General features: G+C 40.2%; 1 protein-coding gene across 5 annotated transcripts in view; it reads left to right on the top strand.

Moving 5' to 3' along the window:
* The window catches only part of Gng2 (G protein subunit gamma 2), a 116,048-nt gene extending 99,259 nt beyond the window's left edge, over positions 1–16,789 (top strand). For all 5 annotated transcript variants that reach the window (XM_074067980.1, XM_074067982.1, XM_020179509.2 and 2 more), the window contains one exon: positions 13,560–16,789. In XM_074067980.1, the coding sequence (XP_073924081.1) occupies positions 13,560–13,688 (129 nt within the window). In that variant the 3' untranslated portion in view covers positions 13,689–16,789. The remainder of the gene's footprint in view (positions 1–13,559) is intronic.
* Positions 16,790–20,945: the final 4,156 nt, after the last annotated feature.

The raw sequence follows: 20,945 nt of genomic DNA, 5'->3' as shown, positions 1-20,945 counted from the left end.
AAGTTATTTCATGTCATTGTATGATTTTAAGTAGCTAGCATTTATTTTTTTTCTTTTGTTCATATATGCATACAATGTTTGGGTCATTTCTCCCCTCTCCCCCTGCCCCCTCCCTTACCCTTCCCCCTCCTTCTCCCCCCTCACCCCTCACTATCAGGCAGAAACTATTTTGCCCTTATCTCTAATTTTGTTGAAGAGAGAGTATAAGCAATAATAGGAAGGAACAAGGGTTTTTGCTAGTTGAGATAAGGATAGCTATACAGGGAATTGACTTGCATTGCTCTCCTGTGCGTGTGTGTTACCTTCTAAATTAATTCTTCTTGAACTAACCTTTTCCCTAGTTCCTGGTCCCCTTCTCCTATTGGCCTCAGTTGCTTTAAAGTATCTGCTTTAGTTTCTCTGCACTGAGGCAACAAATGCTATCTAGCTTTTTGGGTGTCTTACCTATCTTCATACCTCCCTTGTGTGCTCTCGCTTTATTGTGTGATCAAAGTCCAATCCCCTTGTTGTGTTTGCCCTTGATTTAATGTCCGCATATGAAGGAGAACATACGATTTTTGGTCTTTTGGGCCAGGCTAACCTCACTCAGAATGATGTTCTCCAGTTCCATCCATTTACTTGTGAATGATAACATTTCATTCTTCTTCATGGCTACATAAAATTCCATTGTGTATAAATACCACATGTTCTTAATCCATTCATAGGTAGTGGGGCATCTTGGCTGTTTCCATAACTTGGCTATTGTGAATAGTGCCGCAATAAACATGGGTGTGCAGGTGCCTCTGGAGTAACCTGTGTCACATTCTTTTGGGTATATCTCCAAAAGTGGTATTGCTGGATCATATGGTAAATCTATGTTTAGATTTTTAAGTAGCCTCCAAATTTTTTTCCAGAGTGGTTGTACTAGTTTGCATTCCCACCAGCAGTGTAAAAGGGTTCCTTTTTCCCTGAATCCTTACCAACACCTGTTGTTGGTGGTGTTGCTAATGATGACTATTCTAACAGGGGTGAGGTAGAATCTTAGTGTGGTTTTAATTTGCATTTCCTTTATTGCTAGAGATGGTGAGCATTTTTTCATGTGGTTTTTGGCCATTTGAATTTCTTCTTTTGAGAAAGTTCTGTTTAGTTCACTTGCCCATTTCTTTATTGGTTCATTAATTTTGGGAGAATTTAGTTTTTTGAGTTCCCTATATATTCTGGTTATCAGTCCTTTGTCTGATGTATAGCTGGCAAATATTTTCTCCCACTCTGTGGGTGTTCTCTTCAGTTTAGAGACCATTTCTTTTGTTGAGCGGAAGCTTTTTAGTTTTATGAAGTCCCATTTATCTATGCTCTTAGTTGCTGAGCTGCTGGGATTCCATTGAGAAAGTCTTTGCCTATACCTATTAGTTCCAGAGTATTTCCTACTCTTTCTTGTACCAACTTTAGAGTTTGTGGTCTGATATTAAGATCCTTGATCCATTTTGAGTTAATATTGGTATGGGGTGATAAACAAGGATCTAGTTTCAGGTTTTTTGCAGGCTGCTAACCAGTTTTCCCAGCAGTTTTTTTGAACAGGCTGTCTTTTCTCCATCATATATTTTCAGCACCTTTGGCAAAGATAAGTTGGTTATAGTTGTGTGGCTTCATATCCAGGTCCTCTATTCTGTTCCACTGATCTTTATGTCTGTTTTTGTGCCAGTACCATGCTGTTTTTATTGCTATTGAGTAGCTAGCATTTATAGTGTACCTTCTTTTTAAAAGAGTTCAAAATAAAATGTATATAAATTTATTAACATTTCTAATGACTAAGTCATCTTTCTGATGATTGATTCAATACATTGAAATTGAACTTCAGGGAATGCTTACTAAGAAATGGGCTGGTTAAATGTGGGCTTGGTACTGGACAGAAGACATATATTCTAAGTTGGGACTTCGTATTTCTTCAGCATTTGAGGTGAAAGTTTAATATCCCTTCCCTAAAATGATGTGTTCAATTTTATTAGGAAGAATGGGATCCATTCTCTTTATAGGCCAAATGAGAGTATTTCCAGGAATGCTAAATTCAGGTAAAGTATACCAAAGGACTTATAGAGAAAAGGGATATATTCAAATATAACCAGTCTTAACTGGCTATAATTATTAATTTGCTGAAAATGAAGCAAAATAAATTTAATTAAATTCTGGTATGCATTGATAATCAGAAAACTTCACTTCTATGACAGTTGGTACAATTTTTAACAATTGAGGAGCACCAAGTATATACTTACCTTATTGATTGCCCCAGCATCTATAGAAGTATTGACAGATTGAGCATCCATAACTCAAGAATCCAAAATACTCCAAAATCCAAAACTTTTTGAGCACTGACATGATACCACAAGTGGAAAATTCTATACCTAACTTCATGTGACAGTTCGCAGACAAAATACAGGCTCACTAAAAACATTGTATAAAATTACTTTTAACCTTTATGTATAAGATGCATATGAAACATAAGTGAATTTGTGTTTAGATTTGAATTCCATTCCCAAGAAGTCTTATTATGTACAGAATTTTTTTTTAATCCCAAACATTTCTAGTCCCAAGAATTTTGGAGAAGAGATAACTGAACCTGTGCTATAATACCTTAGCAATTTCAAATCCCTGGGAAATTAACTTTTTTAATTTCAGAGAAAATGGAGTCTCCTTTCTTTAAAATGTAACTAGTTTAGATGACAATATAGAATGTCTTTCCTTTTTCCATTAAATAGAATAAATTAAATGTAGTATACTTACCCTGATCATTTCTGTCTTGAAAATCAATTATTTTATTATCTTTTTTAAAAGATCCTACCAGGCGCCAGTGGCTCACACCTGTAATTCTAGCTACTCAGGAGGCATAGATCAGGAAAATCATGGTTCAAAGCCAGCCCAAGCAAATGGTTTGTGAGATCCTATATGGAAAAAGCCATCACAAAAAAGTGGAGTGGCAAAGATCTTATTGATGTGTACCATCAGTGTAATATCACCTTGGAGGAGCAGGGAAGGAAAGACTTCTCAGATTGATCACACATTATCTGACATACAAAATAGCAGATATTTATTTATACAATTATACTTTCAATCAAATCAAAATCTGATTCTGGGCACTCTTCAAATCTGAGCAGAAATATCCTTTAGACTTATCTTTTGCCAGTGCCAGTGATGCAGCCATCATGGTTGCCATGGTGATTCAGCCATAATGGTTGCCATGGTGATGCAGTCAGCATGGTCTTACAGGAATCATGGTGACTGGCTGCTTTCCATTCTGTGCATTAGGAATTTTGCTTTCCATTGCACCTCATATTTTCAGTATAATTCCAAGACATATCAAAGAATCCTGAGGTTTATCCTACATTTACTACTATTTAGCCTAGATGTTTTAATGTTCCTTATTTGAATATTAATGATTCAATGAAAAATACAGCTTTTTTTCAAAGTAGCCATCGGCTTTTGACCTAACTATAAGACATTTCTAGTCAAATATTAGACCAACTTCTCCTAGTTTGAAAATTCTGTGATCTCTTCCCAGCTGTCTAGCAGTTTCTTTTGCCTTTACCTACATTTCTAGGCCTTTGACAAATCTTTGCTGTTCACAATAACTTGCTGTGAAATTGTTTTATAAACAATAATATATATAATATACAATATATTATATATATTGTATATTATATATATTATATATGCATAATATAACAAATGGTTACTTACACTGGGCTCCTAAAACCCTTATAGAGATGCTAGTAGAATCTTTTGTTCTAGTAATTGATCTTTGATCATGGTTCCTGACAAAAAGCTCCTATGACCTATGTAAATTCCTGGATGATGGAGCATCTTTTGTTCTAATAATGTGATTCTTGGTGGGCTTCTGCATAGAGGTTAGTTACCAGAAAGACCCATCTATGATTAAAGACTTGGAACTTTCAGCTCCACTCCACGTCCTCCATGGAGGGGAGGGGGCTGAAAATGGAGTTAGCAATCCTTCATGCCTACATGATGAATCCACAAACAGCCCAAAAGTATAGGATCCCAAGAGCTTCCAGATTGAGGAACACATCTATATGCCAGAACGGTGGTGCTCTCTAACCCCTATAAGGACAGAACTTATGCTTGGGACCCCTCCTACATCTCTTCATCTGACATCACGATCATTTACATCCTCTAATACATTGGCAATAGTAGGTCATCTGTTTTCTGGTTTCTGTGAAACAAAACTGAAGAGGGAGTCATAGGAACCTTTGATTTGTAGCCAAGTTGGACAGAAGTTGTGGGTAACCTGGGAGCCCACTGCTTGCAATGGGTGTCTGGAATAGAGGAGGAGGGCAGTTGCATGGTGCCTGTGGTATCTGATGGCATCTCCAAGTAGACAGTGTCAGAACTGAGTTAAATTATAGGATGCCCAGTGGTGTCAGAGAATTGCTTGGTGTCAGAAGAGTTGTATTGAGAATGAGTTGAACATAGAAGAGGAGGAAACAGTTTGATTGCTTTCCCTGTGTGCACTTCTCATCTCAAACCTCAATCCAGTGTAATCGTTGATGCCCTTTTAAGCAACAAATTCAATTCAACCCTAAATGTCTCTATTATTGCAGGCAACCTAACCAAAGGACTGATTTTATGATTGATAACCCGTAGCGTGCAGGTGACTTCCCATGTTCACAGGCAGTGACAACCTGTCAGTGTCCACTGCTTTGCTCGATGGTTTGCACACATCTGGTGACATCAATTTTAAGGTGTCTCTCAATTTCAGGGTGTAATGAAGATGGAGTTCTATCTTTACATTCTAGTTAAGTTGGGGTAGGGGCTTGGTTTTTATCCTTAGGACAAATGCTTCTCAGAGCTGTCAAAGTATCTGTGTAGAGTAGGTTCTTTTTTTTTCTGGTGAACTTTACTGGGGCTGTCTACAGTGCCCCTCTGCATTCACTGGTTCTAGTTTGATGAGGCTGCCAGCTAGCTAGGTTTCAGCAATTTTCAATCTAGAATCAATGCTGCTGTTAAAAATGAGTCCTTCCCTTGTGCATCAGATCCCATCACCCTAACCAAGGAAACTCCTCCACTAGTTTACCACCCTCTTACCCCACTCCTGCCCATCTGGAATCATCAGTTTTTACTTCTCTACTTCATCATTTCCATCAGCATACAGCTTGGTGTTATTCCTCCATGTTGAGTAAAATTTAAATTTTCTTGACCTTCCCCTTCCAGCAACTACCTCATTTGTTGTTTCCCTTTGCAGTCTAACTTTAAAATGGTGAGATGGTGTATGTATTCACTATATCTAATTTTTTTCTTCTCTTTCTTTTGTAAAGCTATTTTTACTCTGGAAATAATCTCAAAGTTATAGAACAGTTACAAGTACAATATAAAGAATTTTGTTTTCCCTGAACCAGCTGATAATAATTGTCAAAAAATGTCCCATTGTCTCCAAAATACTTTAATGTGTATTTTCTTCCACATAATCCTAATGCAATCATCAGTCAGGAAACTAATACTGATACATTACTACCTTCTAATCCTGAAACCCCATTTATTTATTTATTTATTTATTCATTTTATTATTCATATGTGCATACAAGGCTTGGGTCATTTCTCCCCCCTGCCCCCACCCCCTCCCTTACCACCCACTCCGCCCCCTCCCTCTCCCCTCTACCCCCTCAATACCCAGCAGAAACTATTTTGCCCTTATTTCTAATTTTGTTGTAGAGAGAGTATAAGCAATAATAGGAAGGAACAAGGGTTTTGCTGGTTGAGATAAGGATAGCTATACAGGGAGTTGACTCATATTAATTTCCTGTGCATGTGTGTTACCTTCTAGGTTAATTCTTTTTGATCTCACCTTTTCTCTAGTTCCTGGTCCCCTTTTCCTATTGGCCTCAGTTGCTTTAAGGTATCTGCTTTAGTTTCTCTGCGTTGAGGGCAACAAATGCTGGCTACTTTTTTAGGTGTCTTACCTATCCTCACCCCTCCCTTGTGTGCTCTCGCTTTTATCACGTGCTGAAAGTCCAATCCCATTGTTGTGTTTGCCCTTGATCTAATGTCCACATATGAGGGAGAACATACGATTTTTGGTCTTTTGGGCCAGGCTAACCTCACTCAGAATGATGTTCTCCAATTCCACCCATTTACCAGCGAATGATAACATTTCGTTCTTCTTCATGGCTGCATAAAATTCCATTGTGTGTAGATACCACATTTTCTTAATCCATTCGTCAGTGGTGGGGCATCTTGGCTGTTTCCGTAAGTTGGCTATTGTGAATAGTGCCACAATAAACATGGGTGTGCAGGTGCCTCTGGAGTAACCTGTGTCACAGTCTTCTGGGTATATCCCCAAGAGTGGTATTGCTGGATCAAATGGTAGATCAATGTCTAGCTTTTTAAGTAGCCTCCAAATTTTTTTCCAGAGTGGTTGTACTAGTTTACCTGAAATCCCATTTAAATATTGCAAATCATCCTGATAATTAATCTTTAGTAAAAAGACCCAGTCCAGAATTTAATTGTCCTGTGTGACACAGTTCCTTAGACTTCCTTGACTTCCATGACATTGGCACTTCTGACAATTATAAGCCATTTATTTTATAGAGTATCATTCAGTGTGGGTTTGTCCAATATTTCTCTATGATTAAATTCTAGGGACAAAATTTTGACATTAGTATCAAAGAATTGACAGAGTATTCATTCCATTGTATTTTATCAGTGGACTTAATTTTAAATTGTCACTAACTAATGATGTTAACTTTGAACACTTGACTAAGGTGATTTCTTACAGGTTTCTCCATGCAAAGCTAAACTTTTTCCCTTTGTAGTTTGTATAAAGGGAAATTTGGGAGTGATAGCTTGAGGTTGTATAACTATCCTATTCCTCATCATTCTGTTTTTTAAAGCTTATTTAATTATATTGATAGAGATTCATGATTTCCTTTTTTTTTTTTTATTACTGGGGTTTGAACTAGAATTTCATGCTTGCTAGGCAGGTGCTCTTCCCCTTGAGCCACGCTCCCTTGTGGTTTTCTGTCTTCCTCAAGGGCTCATAATTTGCTACTATATAAATTTGTTTTGATATTTAAATTGGCCCAGAAAGCTGATTACTATGTCCTTTTGACATGGCTCCATCATTCTTTGAACACTTTCTTAGTTTTGAGCACTGAAAGATATTCCAGGCTCCTCTTGTTTTCCTTGCCCCAGTCCTGGAATTCTGTTTTACTCCATGGAGCACTGGTTCCTTTGAAAATGAAATTTTACAGCCAAGATCTAGATGCTAAGTGTACTCATTGCTGAAGTGTTGCTGTTCCCAGGTCCTTTCATTGGACGGAGCTGGAAAACACACACACACACACACACACACACACACACACACACACACACACACACGCTTTACGTGTATATTTCTCTATTTATCTGTATGTATGTATATATTTAACGGTGAATTCACAATGCTGTCACCAAATCCTATACCATAGGGTTCATTCCAGTTTAATAGCTTCCATATTCATAGCTCTCTTCCCTGACAATGAGACACTGGGCTCCCCTCATCCTTATCTGATCACTCTCCTATCAGGAACCAAGCTTTTGCTCCATGATGCCCCTCCCCCACAGAGATGCCTTGCCCATCCTGCTTGGTGAGCAAACTTTGATATCTTCCATGTCTCTTCTGATCGTGTTTTGATTTCCTCTACCTGCTTGGTAGAGGAAAATATGGACAATATTTACAATAGGTGTTAACAGCGTCCTTATCCACTATGTCAAGCCTAGGTGTTTTTTCTTTGGATTCAAGTTCTCTCTTCATTACAGTATTTTTTTATTGGATTGTAGACATTATGAATTTTACCTTGTGGCATACTGGAATTTTTTTATATTTCTTTAAATATGTCTGGGTTTTGTTCTGGAGTGTCATTAACTTACTTGGAAACATTTTTACCTATTCATGACTTGTTTTAAAACTTTGATACATGGATGTCCAACAGCCTCTAGCTTAGGGCCATACACCGTTACTGCAGAAATACCTCTCTTGGAACTGTACTCAAACTCCAGTGTGTTAAGAGTGTATTCTGACTAGTAAGGACACACACTATTCTTGCCCTGTGTAATCTACAGAGGTTTTTTAGGGGGGTGGGGGTGGAGAATAAATTAATTCTGCAATAGGGTGTCACTTCCATACATGCATATAATGTACTTTGATGGTATTCATCCCCTTTATTACTCTTTCTTAACCCCCCTTCCCTCATGCCCCCAACAGTTCTAGCGGGTTTTATCATGCTATTTTCATACACACACCCACAAACACACACATATAATGTACTTGGCCATATTTGCTCCCCCATCACACTCCGTTCCTGTCCCTCCTTCCACTGCCCCTGCCCCCACGCAGGATGAGTTTCACTTGGTCCTTGCTGATGTCCTTTGCATGGCATTCTGTGGTTCCCCATGAGTGTGGCGATCAGTATTCAGCTAAAGATTTGAGAGGAATCCTCTGGAAGCCTCTGCAGTTCTCTCTCCTGCCATGTAACCCTTTCTTCCCCATTACTCTGTTTGAATACCCCCATTCTTCATCATGCATGGTACAGCTCACCTCAGAGATTCCCATCCTAAGATGCCTGTGGTCTAACACTTAAACATTTCTTCATCTATTCTGTCCAGTTTAATTTAAGGCAGGAGGATTTAATTGCTCCCTGTTACTCCATCCACAGGCAGAATTGGAAATTTTCTATGAACTCTATAAGAATAGACATCTTTCTATATTTTGGTCTCTGATTATTCCAAGCATGCAGAACTATACCTGGCATGGTAGGCACTCAGTAAATATTAGTCAAGTGGAATATTTCTTGAAAAGATTATTTTTGAGCACTCCCTCAACAGTTACTTGAGCCTCTGCTATGTGTCAGGTATGATTACATGGTGGGAAATAAAAGGTAGGATAAGCTTCCTACCTTTGCAGAGCCTAGTGCCTGAAAGGAATAGCAAATATTAAATAGCAAATCAACAATGCTCATTATTATAATCGTGCAAAGTCATAGAATGAGGTGCTCAGAGAAAGAAGAATGAGGAGAGTCATTTTGGCTGAGCTGATCAGTGAGGCTCTGCAAGGGGCAATATTTTGCTAACCCCTGGAGGAAGAGTGGGGGCCAGCCTATCAAGGAGATAGGAAGAAGAAGGTTCAGAGAATTGTATAAATGGAACTCCAAGGCAGAAAAGAATGTGGATCTCTTCAAAATTAAGAGACCTGGAGAGGGAAGAACGCTGCAAAATGAAACTGGAGACTAGACAGGCCCAAAGCATGCATGAGCCATGGCTATTTTATATTTTGGTTTCTGCAAAGGTAATAGGAAACTATTGAAGGTGTTTAATAGGGGACTGATGTGTGCCAGGTGATATGTTTAAACTATCTTTCTAGCTAAGTGAAAGATAACTCCTCACACAGTTGTGAAAGGAAGAAAGTCACTCAGAACTTTCTTGCGTCCTTGGCCCACTTGACTGTCAGCTGAAGTCTATGGTTCCTTTCTCAGAGTAGTGTTGTTAAATTACAAAGGAAACCAATTATGTTGAAATATAGAGTATCTGACTATTTTTGTTAAAAGATTTCGGAATATTTAAAGTAATATCGAATGTTTTTCAAAAAAATGTTTTTCAAATATTTAAGTCAATACATTTATAAAATATGTGATATAATTATATATGTACTTCTTTATTACTGATTACATAAGACCTAACAGTAGCTCTAAAATCACAAAGTAGATGAACATAAATATAATTTTACAATGTGGAGACAATAATAGTATGATTAAAAATATCTGATTTCTATTGGTTGATTAAGTCACCCGTACCGCTTGTGCCTCTAGAGAAGGTTGTCAATATTTATAGTGAAAGGAAATGATGAATTTCCATTTGAGGTAATGAAAATAATGATGTCAATTTTATCATCAAAATTCGCAGACCACCCTCTAAATTCTACCCATGGATCCCTTGAGGAACCCAATTAAAAACCATTATTCCAGTAGTCATGGAGAGAGACAATAGAAGGCTGAACTTGGGTAGTTGCAATAGAGATGCCAGTAAGGGAGCCAAATGTGAGATATTTTTGGAGGGTGAGTCAACAGGACAGAACAGGAAGAGATGTTCTAGAGTTTTGGGGAAATCTTCATGTGAAAACTCGGCCTAGGAATATAAAAGAAGCTGTGTGCAGAATGCTAACAGAGGTTAAAAGCAAGAGATCTTCAAGGCAGAATATTGCTGTGACTTACTGTAAGGTAAGGGGCAAACAGGACAGCCATGGGTTAGAAAGGAGGAACATTCACAGAGATTGAAACAGAACACTGAGTCTCACGGTTGATAAGCTGATACCTGAAGCAAACACTTATCTACTAAAGCCTCTGAGATAAGAAGAATGATTGCTTATGACACATACGGTTGTTGTATAAATTAACTATGATGCTACATGTAAAGTGGCTTTTGCATTTCTGACACATAGCAAGGACAACAAATATTAGCAATTATTCCAGTTACTACTAGGATTCTGACGTCGTGTTGGATCATCCACAGAAGCAAGATAAACACATAATACATTTTGAGAAGGAAACTATTCAGAACTAATTGTTTAAATGTGAGCAACTCTTAAGATATTAATTTTGCCCAGAATAACATTTCTGGCCATAAAAAGGGATTCAGGAAATTTATGTCACATGTTTGTACATGAGCATTGCAAATAAGAAGGGATGGATGGTGCTGGATGTCTTCCTAACAAGTGAGTTCTCAGTATTACTGCATGTTTTTGTTTCTGGTGTGTGTGTGTGTGTGTGTGTGTGTGTGTGTGTGTGTGTGTGTGTGTAACTGTAAATATTACTGCTGTACAGTCTCTGCTGCTTAATGACTAAGATTCTATTTAGTACAATAATGCCTATTGCTCAAATAAGTAAAAGGCAATTCAGCCTGAAGATCTCATCTATGCTTTCATTTGGTGAGCTAAGACAAGATCAGGCTGTTTCCTTTAATTTTGTCATCTAATATTTAACAAAGATGCATGAATAATTTCAATTTTAACCTTTGGAACTAACTGCACATTTGGGTAATTTATATATGGATGACTGAGGCTTAATGTTTGAAGAATATCAGCGTTCAAGTTCTTTTTCTACTTCATGTTTTGCTATATGACATTGAACAACTGATGTAATCTGCCGAGCCTCAAGTTTTTCAGCTATAAAAGGCAGATAATTATTCCTACTTCAAGATTGTTGTGAAGATAAAAGAGAAAAATTTGACTGCCTGAAACAAAATAAGAGCACAATAAAAGTATTTTATGAGTACTGAAATGTCTATTAAAGAGCAAGATTGATTTCTGCAAAAAACTGTGCTAGATGGAATACTGTCCCCTAAGCTTTGTGCCCACCTGGAATCTGAGAATATGACCTTATTTGGAAATAGGGTGTTCATAGATGTAAGCAAGTTAAGAGAAAGTCCAGCTTTATTAGGGTGGACCATAAAATGGTGACTAGCAAGATGGGAAACTTAGATGCAGATAGAGAAGACAATGCCATATGAAGACAGAGGCAGAAAGCAGGCTTGGTGTTTCATGTTTATAATCCCAGCCTTCACAGGAGGCAAGAGGCACGGTGATCTCTGTCCAAGGCTGGCCCAGGCAAAAGCATAAGACCCTACCCGAAAAACTAAAAACTAAAGACTAGGGACGTAGCTCAGACCCTGAGTCTAATCCCCAGTATAAGCTCTCCAGTTTGTGGTGATTTTCCAAAGCAGCCACAGGAAACTATATATATATATATATCTCAGTATTTATACTTCTTCAAATCAATCAAGGTAGGCTAATCTTTGTGGTAGTTAAAAAAAAGTCCCTTCTCCCCATTCTTTGGGGCTTACAACGCAAAGATACACATCTCACTTCTGTCATACAGCAAAGAGAAAAGTTAATGTCTGAGATAAAGTAGGTTTATGATTATAGACCTACTATGACATCTTACATAATCAGATCATAGTCAGCTGCCACTTGACACTGTGTCACAGTCATGAAGAACCATGGCATGCAGTACAGCTGCTATATGGAATAGTGCTTCTATCTAGTCTGTGACAAAAGGAACAGAGAATGCAAAAAACTCGAGGGTTTATGGGTCAAGAAGATGATTCTGATTTTCATGTCCAACCATTTAATCATAAAACAGAGGTGCCTTTCAGTGACAGAGCTCTAATCCACTTAGCACTGGGGCAAGGAACAAATCAGGGTGTGGCCACTGTTGATTTGTGGAAACCTCTGAAGCAATGAAGGGTATCCCTAGTAGTTACATCAGTTGGACAAAGTGGCAGAGGGAAAAGTGCAGGACATTGGTTCTTCTACCCCAAAGTGATTCATCCCTATCACATCTCATTGGCAAGAGCAGGTCATGTGTGACATGGCCACTTCTGGTGTCATTGTGTGGGTGTATGTACTTCATCAGAGATAGGCAGGAAATATTTGTGGCAACAATATGATCTACTCAACTCTTACAGAGGATTTTGCTGTCAGTATTACTTTGAGAACCTTTCACAGTTGTAGGGTGATACTGCTTTTGCGTGGAAAAGTCTTTTGGAGTGATCTTTAGTGCTCTATGTTGTATAAGAACTTGACTCTTTATGTTTTTTATTCCTAATGGCATTCTTCTGGTTGATCATCTACTTCATTCCCAGATGTTAGTTTATTTTCAAAATTCAATCCACCCACTCAAATAGTGAGAATTTGTCACCGATAAGTACTACCTGGCAATTCCTAATGAGTAACAGAAGAGCTGGCGGAGTGGCTCACATGGTAAAGCACCTGCCTAGCAAGCGTGAGGCCCTGAGTTCAAACCCCAGTGCCACTAAAAAAAATACTCTTAATGAGCACAGAAATGTTCTGGGAGATGACAGTATCACCAAAATCAATAACAACTTCCCAGTGACACATCCCTAGAAGGTACAATGTGTGGTTGGAGTTATGTAGTTAATGGTATAATATGCATATATATATATATATATATATATATTGCAGTATATAAGGTTCTGTTTGTGTGTGAGTGTATACCTGTGTCTCCTGGTGTGTTTAAAGGGGAAATAGTCACCTGGCTTTAGGCATTGCTTGCACACTTCCTGACCAGATACATAGCTTCAGGATGATTAATAATGGCTGACTTGTAGGGAAAGCTTGCTGTATGCCAGGCCCTAAATGGTTTGCATGGATTTTCTCACTTATTTAATCCTTGCAACCCAGCTATGACTCAGGTAGGGCAAGTGAGATAACTGGGGCACAAAGTTGGAGTGGGATTTGTTCTCTCAGGTATGTATAAGAGTAGGGTTGACACTTGCATGACCCTGACCTTAACTGGTTCCCTTGGTTTGGGACCTCAGTGCCTCAGGCATCTTACCCTAGTTCTAGACCTGCTAGCAGCAATCCTATGAGGTCAGTATCGCCAACTCCCTTGTCTGCTTATAGAGGCTGAGTGGCTCGCTTCACATTTACACAAGAGGTGGGCCTTGGTTGCCCGGTTAATGGAGCCCAAAGCTTGGGCCTCGAATGACTGCACCAGACTGGTTGTTTCTGTCTTCCCTTCCAGGTCTCCAAGGCAGCTGCAGATTTGATGGCCTACTGTGAGGCGCATGCCAAGGAAGACCCCCTGCTCACTCCTGTTCCGGCCTCAGAAAACCCGTTTAGGGAGAAGAAGTTCTTCTGCGCCATCCTTTAAGTCTCCATGAGGAGGCTGAAGAGCCTCTGGGCTCCCGGGACATTGACGTAGAGTTTCTAGCAAAGTGGGCATCTTTCTCGTCCACGACATTTAAAGAGAGGGAGGAGACCATCCTGGAAACTCCAGGTTGTGCATGTTTAAAGAACCGGTTCCCTTAATGAGAATGAAAGCCGATCCACTTCCCAATTTAAGATCTGATTTGACAGACCTGCCTGGTTGAGGGCAATGTAAAAAATAAACTGGTGTCACTTCTTTCTGCTATCCCCCCAAGACCTTACATTTCTGCTTTCTATTTAAAAAAATAAACATTAAAACAGACAGCTGTACTGAGCTAAGATATGTCTGACCTGCTCGGAATGAATCTTGTCTTTAGAATTCCCTCTGATAAGCATAAGCTGAGATGTCCAGTGTAGCACGGTTCGGCTTAACGGCCTTGATGTTTTAGTCTTTGTGCCTTTTTCTTTTTTCTTCCCTCTCTCCCCCTCTCTACCCATCCTGGTTAAAGTAGTATGGAGAGTAGGCCAAACTTGTCTGTAAGACTGGATTCAAGGATGAATGAACACCCAAAATGTTTAGAAAGATGTTCCCCGTGGTGTAGCCTCATGGTAATAACAAAAACAACAAAATTGCCGGTTGTCTGTGTTCTCTTATCACTATTCCTAACATTTGTACATGATATCTTTGATTCTGCAAGTGAAAGTAAATCATGTGTTGTGACTGGTGCTTTCATATCTTTGTGACAGTTTTTGAGTAATAGTGCATGAAAATGTCCCTATACTACATCCATTCAGAAGTTTTGTTGTTTTATTATAAAGCTAAGAAGAGGAATGAAAGAGAAAAGATGCTGGGGAAGAAAAAAAGAAAAAACCTCAGTATTTTGAAAATTGAGATCACTTCAGAGCCTTAGCCATGCCTAAAATACCTCCTAGTTCACAGTGGCATAAGCATCTCTCCAATATGTTTTCCCGAATCCAGAGCATTTTGGTTTATCTAGAACCCAGGGCAGTGCAGGCACCCTACACAGGAGACAGAAGGGTACACCATCAGGGGGATGTGCTTTTGCCACAGGGTATGAGCAGGTTCTCTCTTCCCCTCAATCATGGAAACTCTGGACTGAAGGAAGGCTTCCTGTGCTCCTAACTAGGAAACCATGGTCCTCCTTTGTTCCAGTATCTCAAGACTTAAACCCATAGCATGAGAGAAGGTGCCCATTCTCACAGTGCCAGCTCTTTGCCCTCCTGGGAGAAGGACCCCAAAGCCCATTCTATGGGCAGCAGGTGTGTCCCCACACACAACTATCTCTTTTTCCATCGAGATGCTCTTCATTTTTCACTCACCAAATTGTTCATCAAAATCTTTGTTTCTGTTCCCTGCCTTGTTTGTCAGTCTGTCTGTCTTTATTTACAACTTCCTTGCAGCTAGAGCTCTCTCTTTGAGATAAGATATTGAGAGCGATTTTTCATTGCAGCTGTAGCCTCCATCAGTAATGGCAGGCCATGGAAGCCTTTATCACTTTTCCTGTGCCATTCCCAGTCAAAAAGAAACTCTCTTACATCTTGTTTGCTTTCAAATATCAAAATACCATTAATTCCAAACTAATTTTACTCTCCCTTTTTGTCTCACCATTCTCTTCCTCCATTTTTTTTTTAAGTTACTAAGAGCAAAGAGAAGATAAAAAGACTTACTCTGCCAAGGACAGATTTTGGAACAGAGTTAGTAAATATTTTCCTTAGTTCCTTTATGGGCATGCCAGTGAAGGAATAAATGTGTCCAATTAAATCTCAAGCCTGAGGTGGGGAGAAGGGGATACTGGGACATTTGTAAATTGGAAGAATGCGCTTCTGTGACCAGAAACTTCTGTTTTAATCAAATCTTGGGCTTTTGTTACAGTCAGTGGGATGCGAGTGAAGATTTGTGGTGGAAAAAAGCTGGCAGAGCCTTTATTAAACGATGATATTGTACAGTTAGCTTAGTAATGCTATGCAGCTGGCTAAAACTGCACCACATTTTTAAAGTGAGCTGACACATGAGTTTGTGGCTCCATGAAAGCAACTGTGACTTGAGTGCTCTGCTGGTAACAAGGGCACCATTGAGGCCCACATGGTCTCCACTGTCCACACCATTTCTTTTTCTCAGAAGGATTCTTTATATTCCCGTGTAAATTTAGATCTTTGGAATAACTAAAATGGAACTGAAATTTTTAGGAAGCACCTTATCACAGGTCTAACAATTAAAAATTACAGAAGTTCCAAGTTGCATGTGACCATGCTTATAAAAGGAATGAGAGGGCAGAAAATACACAGCCCATCTGAAATTAAGTTTAATGAAAATGGCTTGGCTTTTTCATAATTCCATGCCTTATAATATGGAGTTATAATACCAGAATATTTATATGACTTTAGCTTATTGGTATTTGCATTTATTAAAGGGAAGAGGGATATTTGGATTACTTAGGCCTTGAAAGAGACTATAATTCCTTTAGAAATTCAACAATCATTTTCACCAGCATAATTTTATCTTAAGGGTAACTAGTGGGAAAATTCACCTTGATTATTTAAGACCCTAATTTCCATACACCTGTGTAATATATCAGGTAATAATGAAGATCTGCCATCGACCCACTTAATAAATAGTAACAATAAACTTCCTATTTAGAATGTGAACTCTATAAAGAAAACAATCTTGTAGTATTCTCAGTATTAACTCCAGCCTAAAATTTGTTATTTTTTAATTTGAAGGCAAGTACTATTTGATTTAAATCAGAAGACTTTAAAGGACAAGTTTAAGAAAATCATTTTTCCATATACTCATATTCACATAAGGAATTTTGAGAAAATCAAGCATGTTGTCTTAAGGGATTTTTATAGTTGTTTTTCTTTCCTCAAATCTGCTTCTAGCTGCTCCTGGCAATGATGAATTGTTACATAACATTACTGTTTCATAGCCCAAGGATTGTTGACATTTTTTCCTATATAAGATCTATGGAATGTGTCCTTAAAAAGAGGCAGAAATGTTAAAGCAGGAAAACCTGAATGTGATGTGCACATCTTCATCCCATATGGACAATGTATTTGTTTTAATAAATGGAATTTTCACACTCATTTCACACAGAGTCAATTTCATTGTGAAGGCCTGTGGACCAGCCTTGGGTTCCATGGCTAATTTGAGAGGGATCTGATGATACAGATGGGTGGGAAGATAGGAATCCATTGTTTTTCTGTAGCATTTTGTTGATCAAAGTCCTAAGGAAGGAAAGACTCACCTGAGACTCTTTAAAAGTCTTTCTCCCTTGGTCTCTACATCTCAGGTATAGCCTACGGGGACAATAAAAGGTGGGAGGTAGGAGTCCAAGGCCCTGGCAGGCTGACCATGCAGACAGACGATGGGCTCTATGGACTCTTCATCTTGCTGTGGTCCTGCCACTGTAGATATTTCTTTGCAATTTTTTTTCTTTGCATACAGAAAGTGCTATACTCTATAAGCTGTTCATGATTTAAAAGGAGTACTAGAGAAGATAGATCCTTAGAACTCTAGATTCAGCAGTTCCTTGAACAACTTCTTAACAAGAAAGCCTTTTGAATATTCTTTAAATTATAGCCAGTGAGTCAGACACCTCACTAGTAAAGAGGAAAACATGGAATTTCCCAGGGCTTGTAAGCAATGGCAGCAGTGTCCTTAAACCATGGAGGAGGCCCCTTGGTGGAGTTCGTGCACTAATATTCTATGTACATGACTGTTTCTCAGACAGGGGTCCATAGGCTGCCTGCTTCAGAACCATCTGGGATGCTTCTTAAAAAGAAAGACTAGCTCAGTTTCTCTGGCAGTAACTTAAGAACATACATTCTGTTGCATGCTACGGTGGGATCTCCACTCAGATAAGTACTTAGGACATCCTGCCTAAGGAAGGACACAAGCGAACTGTAAACTGGCTCACAGGAAGTGACTGCCTGGGAGTAAAGTGTAACCCGGGGGTGAACTGAGGCCCTGGGAGGAGGATGTAGGTGGGTTTGGCTCTGTTCTTGTTTTGTCGCAGTCCTGTGGGAGGACTCCCTCCAGCTCTTGTTCTTTAATAAGCTGGTCACATTTTAGACAGTGCTGACAATGACAGAGGGAATTGGAGCTGGGTCAGCTCCAATCCACAAATTGCAAATAATTTGCCAAGGGAAATCCCTTTCCCTTCGGTTCTGCCCCAAATCTACATTTTCTTCTATTTAGAATCAGTAGACTCGGGCAAAATTTATTTTAATGAAGAAGGCTGTGGGCTCCCAGACCTTTCCTCAGTGAGAACTCCCACTGTTTCTTCAGATCATTAAGCTCGTGGTGGGGGAGGGGGGCGGGGGAATGCATGTCTACCCTAAGTTACAGAAAGATGGTACCTTGTGACCTCAACACATACTCTATGCAAGCAAGAGCCCATCTGCTTGAGCTGAGGAATCAGAGCTAGATCCCAGAGTTCTCATGTGACTGCCAGCAAGTCCTTTAACCTTTCTAGGCTATAAAATGGGATAAGAATATCCGATGCAAGCCAGGTGTGGTGTAATCTCACCTGTAATCTCAGCAGTTGGGAGACTGAGGAAGGAGGATCACAAATTCAAGGTCAGGCCTGGGCTACATCAGGACACCCTATCTCAAAAGCAAACAAATAAAGAAGAATGCAGTAAGGAATCATTGGAATACCAGACAGCAACCTTCAAAGAGAGATTGCTAGAGAAGGAATTGGGCAGTTCCTTCTCAGCTCTTACCTCACCTCCTTTCCTCTCTATTCCCTAGCCCCTGGGCTCAGACTCTCAATGCCTCATGTCTGAAATCCTTCCATCCCCACCGGCATGTTCATTGACTCTGACACCCTTCTACTCTCAGCTCCTCACCTGCTTCTGTGTAGCCATTCATCAGGGCTCCCCTGGTTGGAAGTGACAGGAATCTCACTGTAACTGCCTGATCAATAACTGCAGAGCCCAAAAGTCGGTCTCAGTTCAAGCATAGCTGGATCCAGATGCAGCTGATGTCTTCCAAAGTCCCTGTCATCCCTTGACTCCGCTTTCCTCTGTGCTGATTTAATTCAAATTCTCAGACTCACTCCCTGAAACAATGGGACACTGACAGCATTCCAGACTTGTAGCTCACTCACTCAGCAATCGTAGTAAAAGACAACGACAGCCCAGTCAAGGTGCCTAGTCGTACCCCTGGAGCTCTTCCTAAGATCCTTACTGGCTGGGTCTGGTTCACATGCCCACCTAGAGGGTAGAGCAGTAGAGTCTCTCAGGGCACAGGGGCAGAACAGAGTCCTAAAGAAACTGAAGTCCTGGCCAGACTTATTGATGTTACCAGGCTTAGAAACCCAGGGTGCTCTGCTTCATGAGGTCTTGCCAGCCACGTCAAGAAGGCCCTGCAGAGCCCACCCTGCCAATCCTCTCCTGTTTTCCCAGCCCACTCTTCTGGTTCATCTGTCCCCTCTGCTGCGCAGTGACTCTGTCCTTCCTTCTTATGAGGTTACTCCTCTGGAAGTCATCACGCAGCTCCTGGAGCAACTCCATCTTGCTCATCTTCAAGGTCCAGTTTGAATTCCATATTGTCTATGAACAACTTCAGGGAATGTTAACCTCTTTCTTCTCTCAACTCCTGTTGCCCTTATTATCACTTCCAAACAGATTGGTGTTTCACTGAGTTTGAAGCATCATGCCAGGGAGACAGCATGGTGCCTTGCCTTCATGGAGCCTGTGGTTTAAGACAGAAGGTAGACAAGTAAATGTTCAGTTGCCAAAGTGATAAATTCTAGAACACAGGAAGCCGAAGGGAAGGCAGAGGTGGAATACCAGGCAGAGCAGGTGATGTTGGAAGGAGTGGTCCACTAGATGAGAATCTTATCTCTCAGAGTAAACTGTTACCTCCTTGGGAGTAGAGAATGCCAATTGGGTTGGCTTCCCTTCAGTCTGAAGGCAGCTGAGAATGAAACTCTCCCCACATGGAGTGCACAGAGCAACGGACCAAAGCTGAGTGGGGGTGGTAGGTAGCCTGTCCTTCCCAACCTGTACCAGCCAGCTCCGTGTGCCCATGCCAGGACTGGCCAAGTGTTCAGCCAGCCAGCCCTTGGCCTCAGTGATACCACTGATCCCCAACCTAGCAGTGAGGTTTTGGCCCCTGCAAGTCTAGGAGTTCAAGAAAATACATTGATGGTAGCAAAAAATCCACCTTCAATTCAGCCCTGGGGCAAGGCTCCTTCTATCTGCTGGGAACACTACCTATGACTACCCTCCACTCTCTCTGTGTGTGCTATTGAAATTTACATATAAATTAGTTAGATTTCAATAAAATTAAAAGTTCAATTCCTCAGCTAAACTAGTCACATTAAGTACACAATAGCTCCACACACCTAGTATCCGAAAAGCACAGATACAGAACATTTCCATCTTTACAGAACGTTCTATTGGACAGTACTGCTCTAGAGCAATCATTAGCAGCCTTCTTCTGACTGAGCACACCTTTGCCCTTGTGCCCAAATTTGGGGCAGGAGAAAGTGAAAGCATCATAGGCCCTCCCTGTCTAAGAGTTCCACAGCCAAAAATTCAAACAACTGCGGATGGAAAATATTCAGGAAAAAAATTGCATGTGTGTTGAACATGTAAAGACTTTGTTCCTTGTCATTATTCCCAGAACAACGCAGTATAGCAACTATTTACAGAGCACTAATGTTGTGTTAGGTATTATAAGTAATCTACAGACAATTTAACGTACGAGAGAGGATATTCTAGATCTATCAGCAAGTTATTTTGCTGTTTTATATTGAGGACTCAAGCATTCAGAGATTCAGTTTCTGCAGGGAGTCCTGGAACCAATCCCTCCAACACAGAGGGATGACATGCTGTGGTAATCCAGAATAATCACAACTGGCCATCGGTCATGGCAAGTCAGACGGGCTAGAGTGTACATCGTTCCTGCCCCTGTCTCTGCCGCTCACGAAAGTGCAGAGATAATAGCCATAATGACAGCAGCAACAATAAAGTAAACACTACTAAATACTTAAGTATGTGCCAGGCACAATGCCGGACGTTCTGAAGACAATTCTCACAGTAACTCTGTGACATGGACATTATTTACCTCCCGAAGCAGAAACCTTCTGCACCTCCTGACAATGCATGACCCACTTCTGTTTTCAGGCGCAGCTGCGGTGTAGAAGTCTCCCCAGCATCTTCTTCCCAGTGGAAATCAGGGCCCTGGGATCATCCTCAGCCAAAGAGGGAGGAGGGCTGGAGAAATGGC

This window comes from Castor canadensis, chromosome 3, assembly GCF_047511655.1.
Source record: "Castor canadensis chromosome 3, mCasCan1.hap1v2, whole genome shotgun sequence".
Taxonomy (NCBI): Eukaryota; Metazoa; Chordata; class Mammalia; order Rodentia; family Castoridae; genus Castor; species Castor canadensis.
This window is presented reverse-complemented; position numbering and strand designations above follow the sequence as displayed.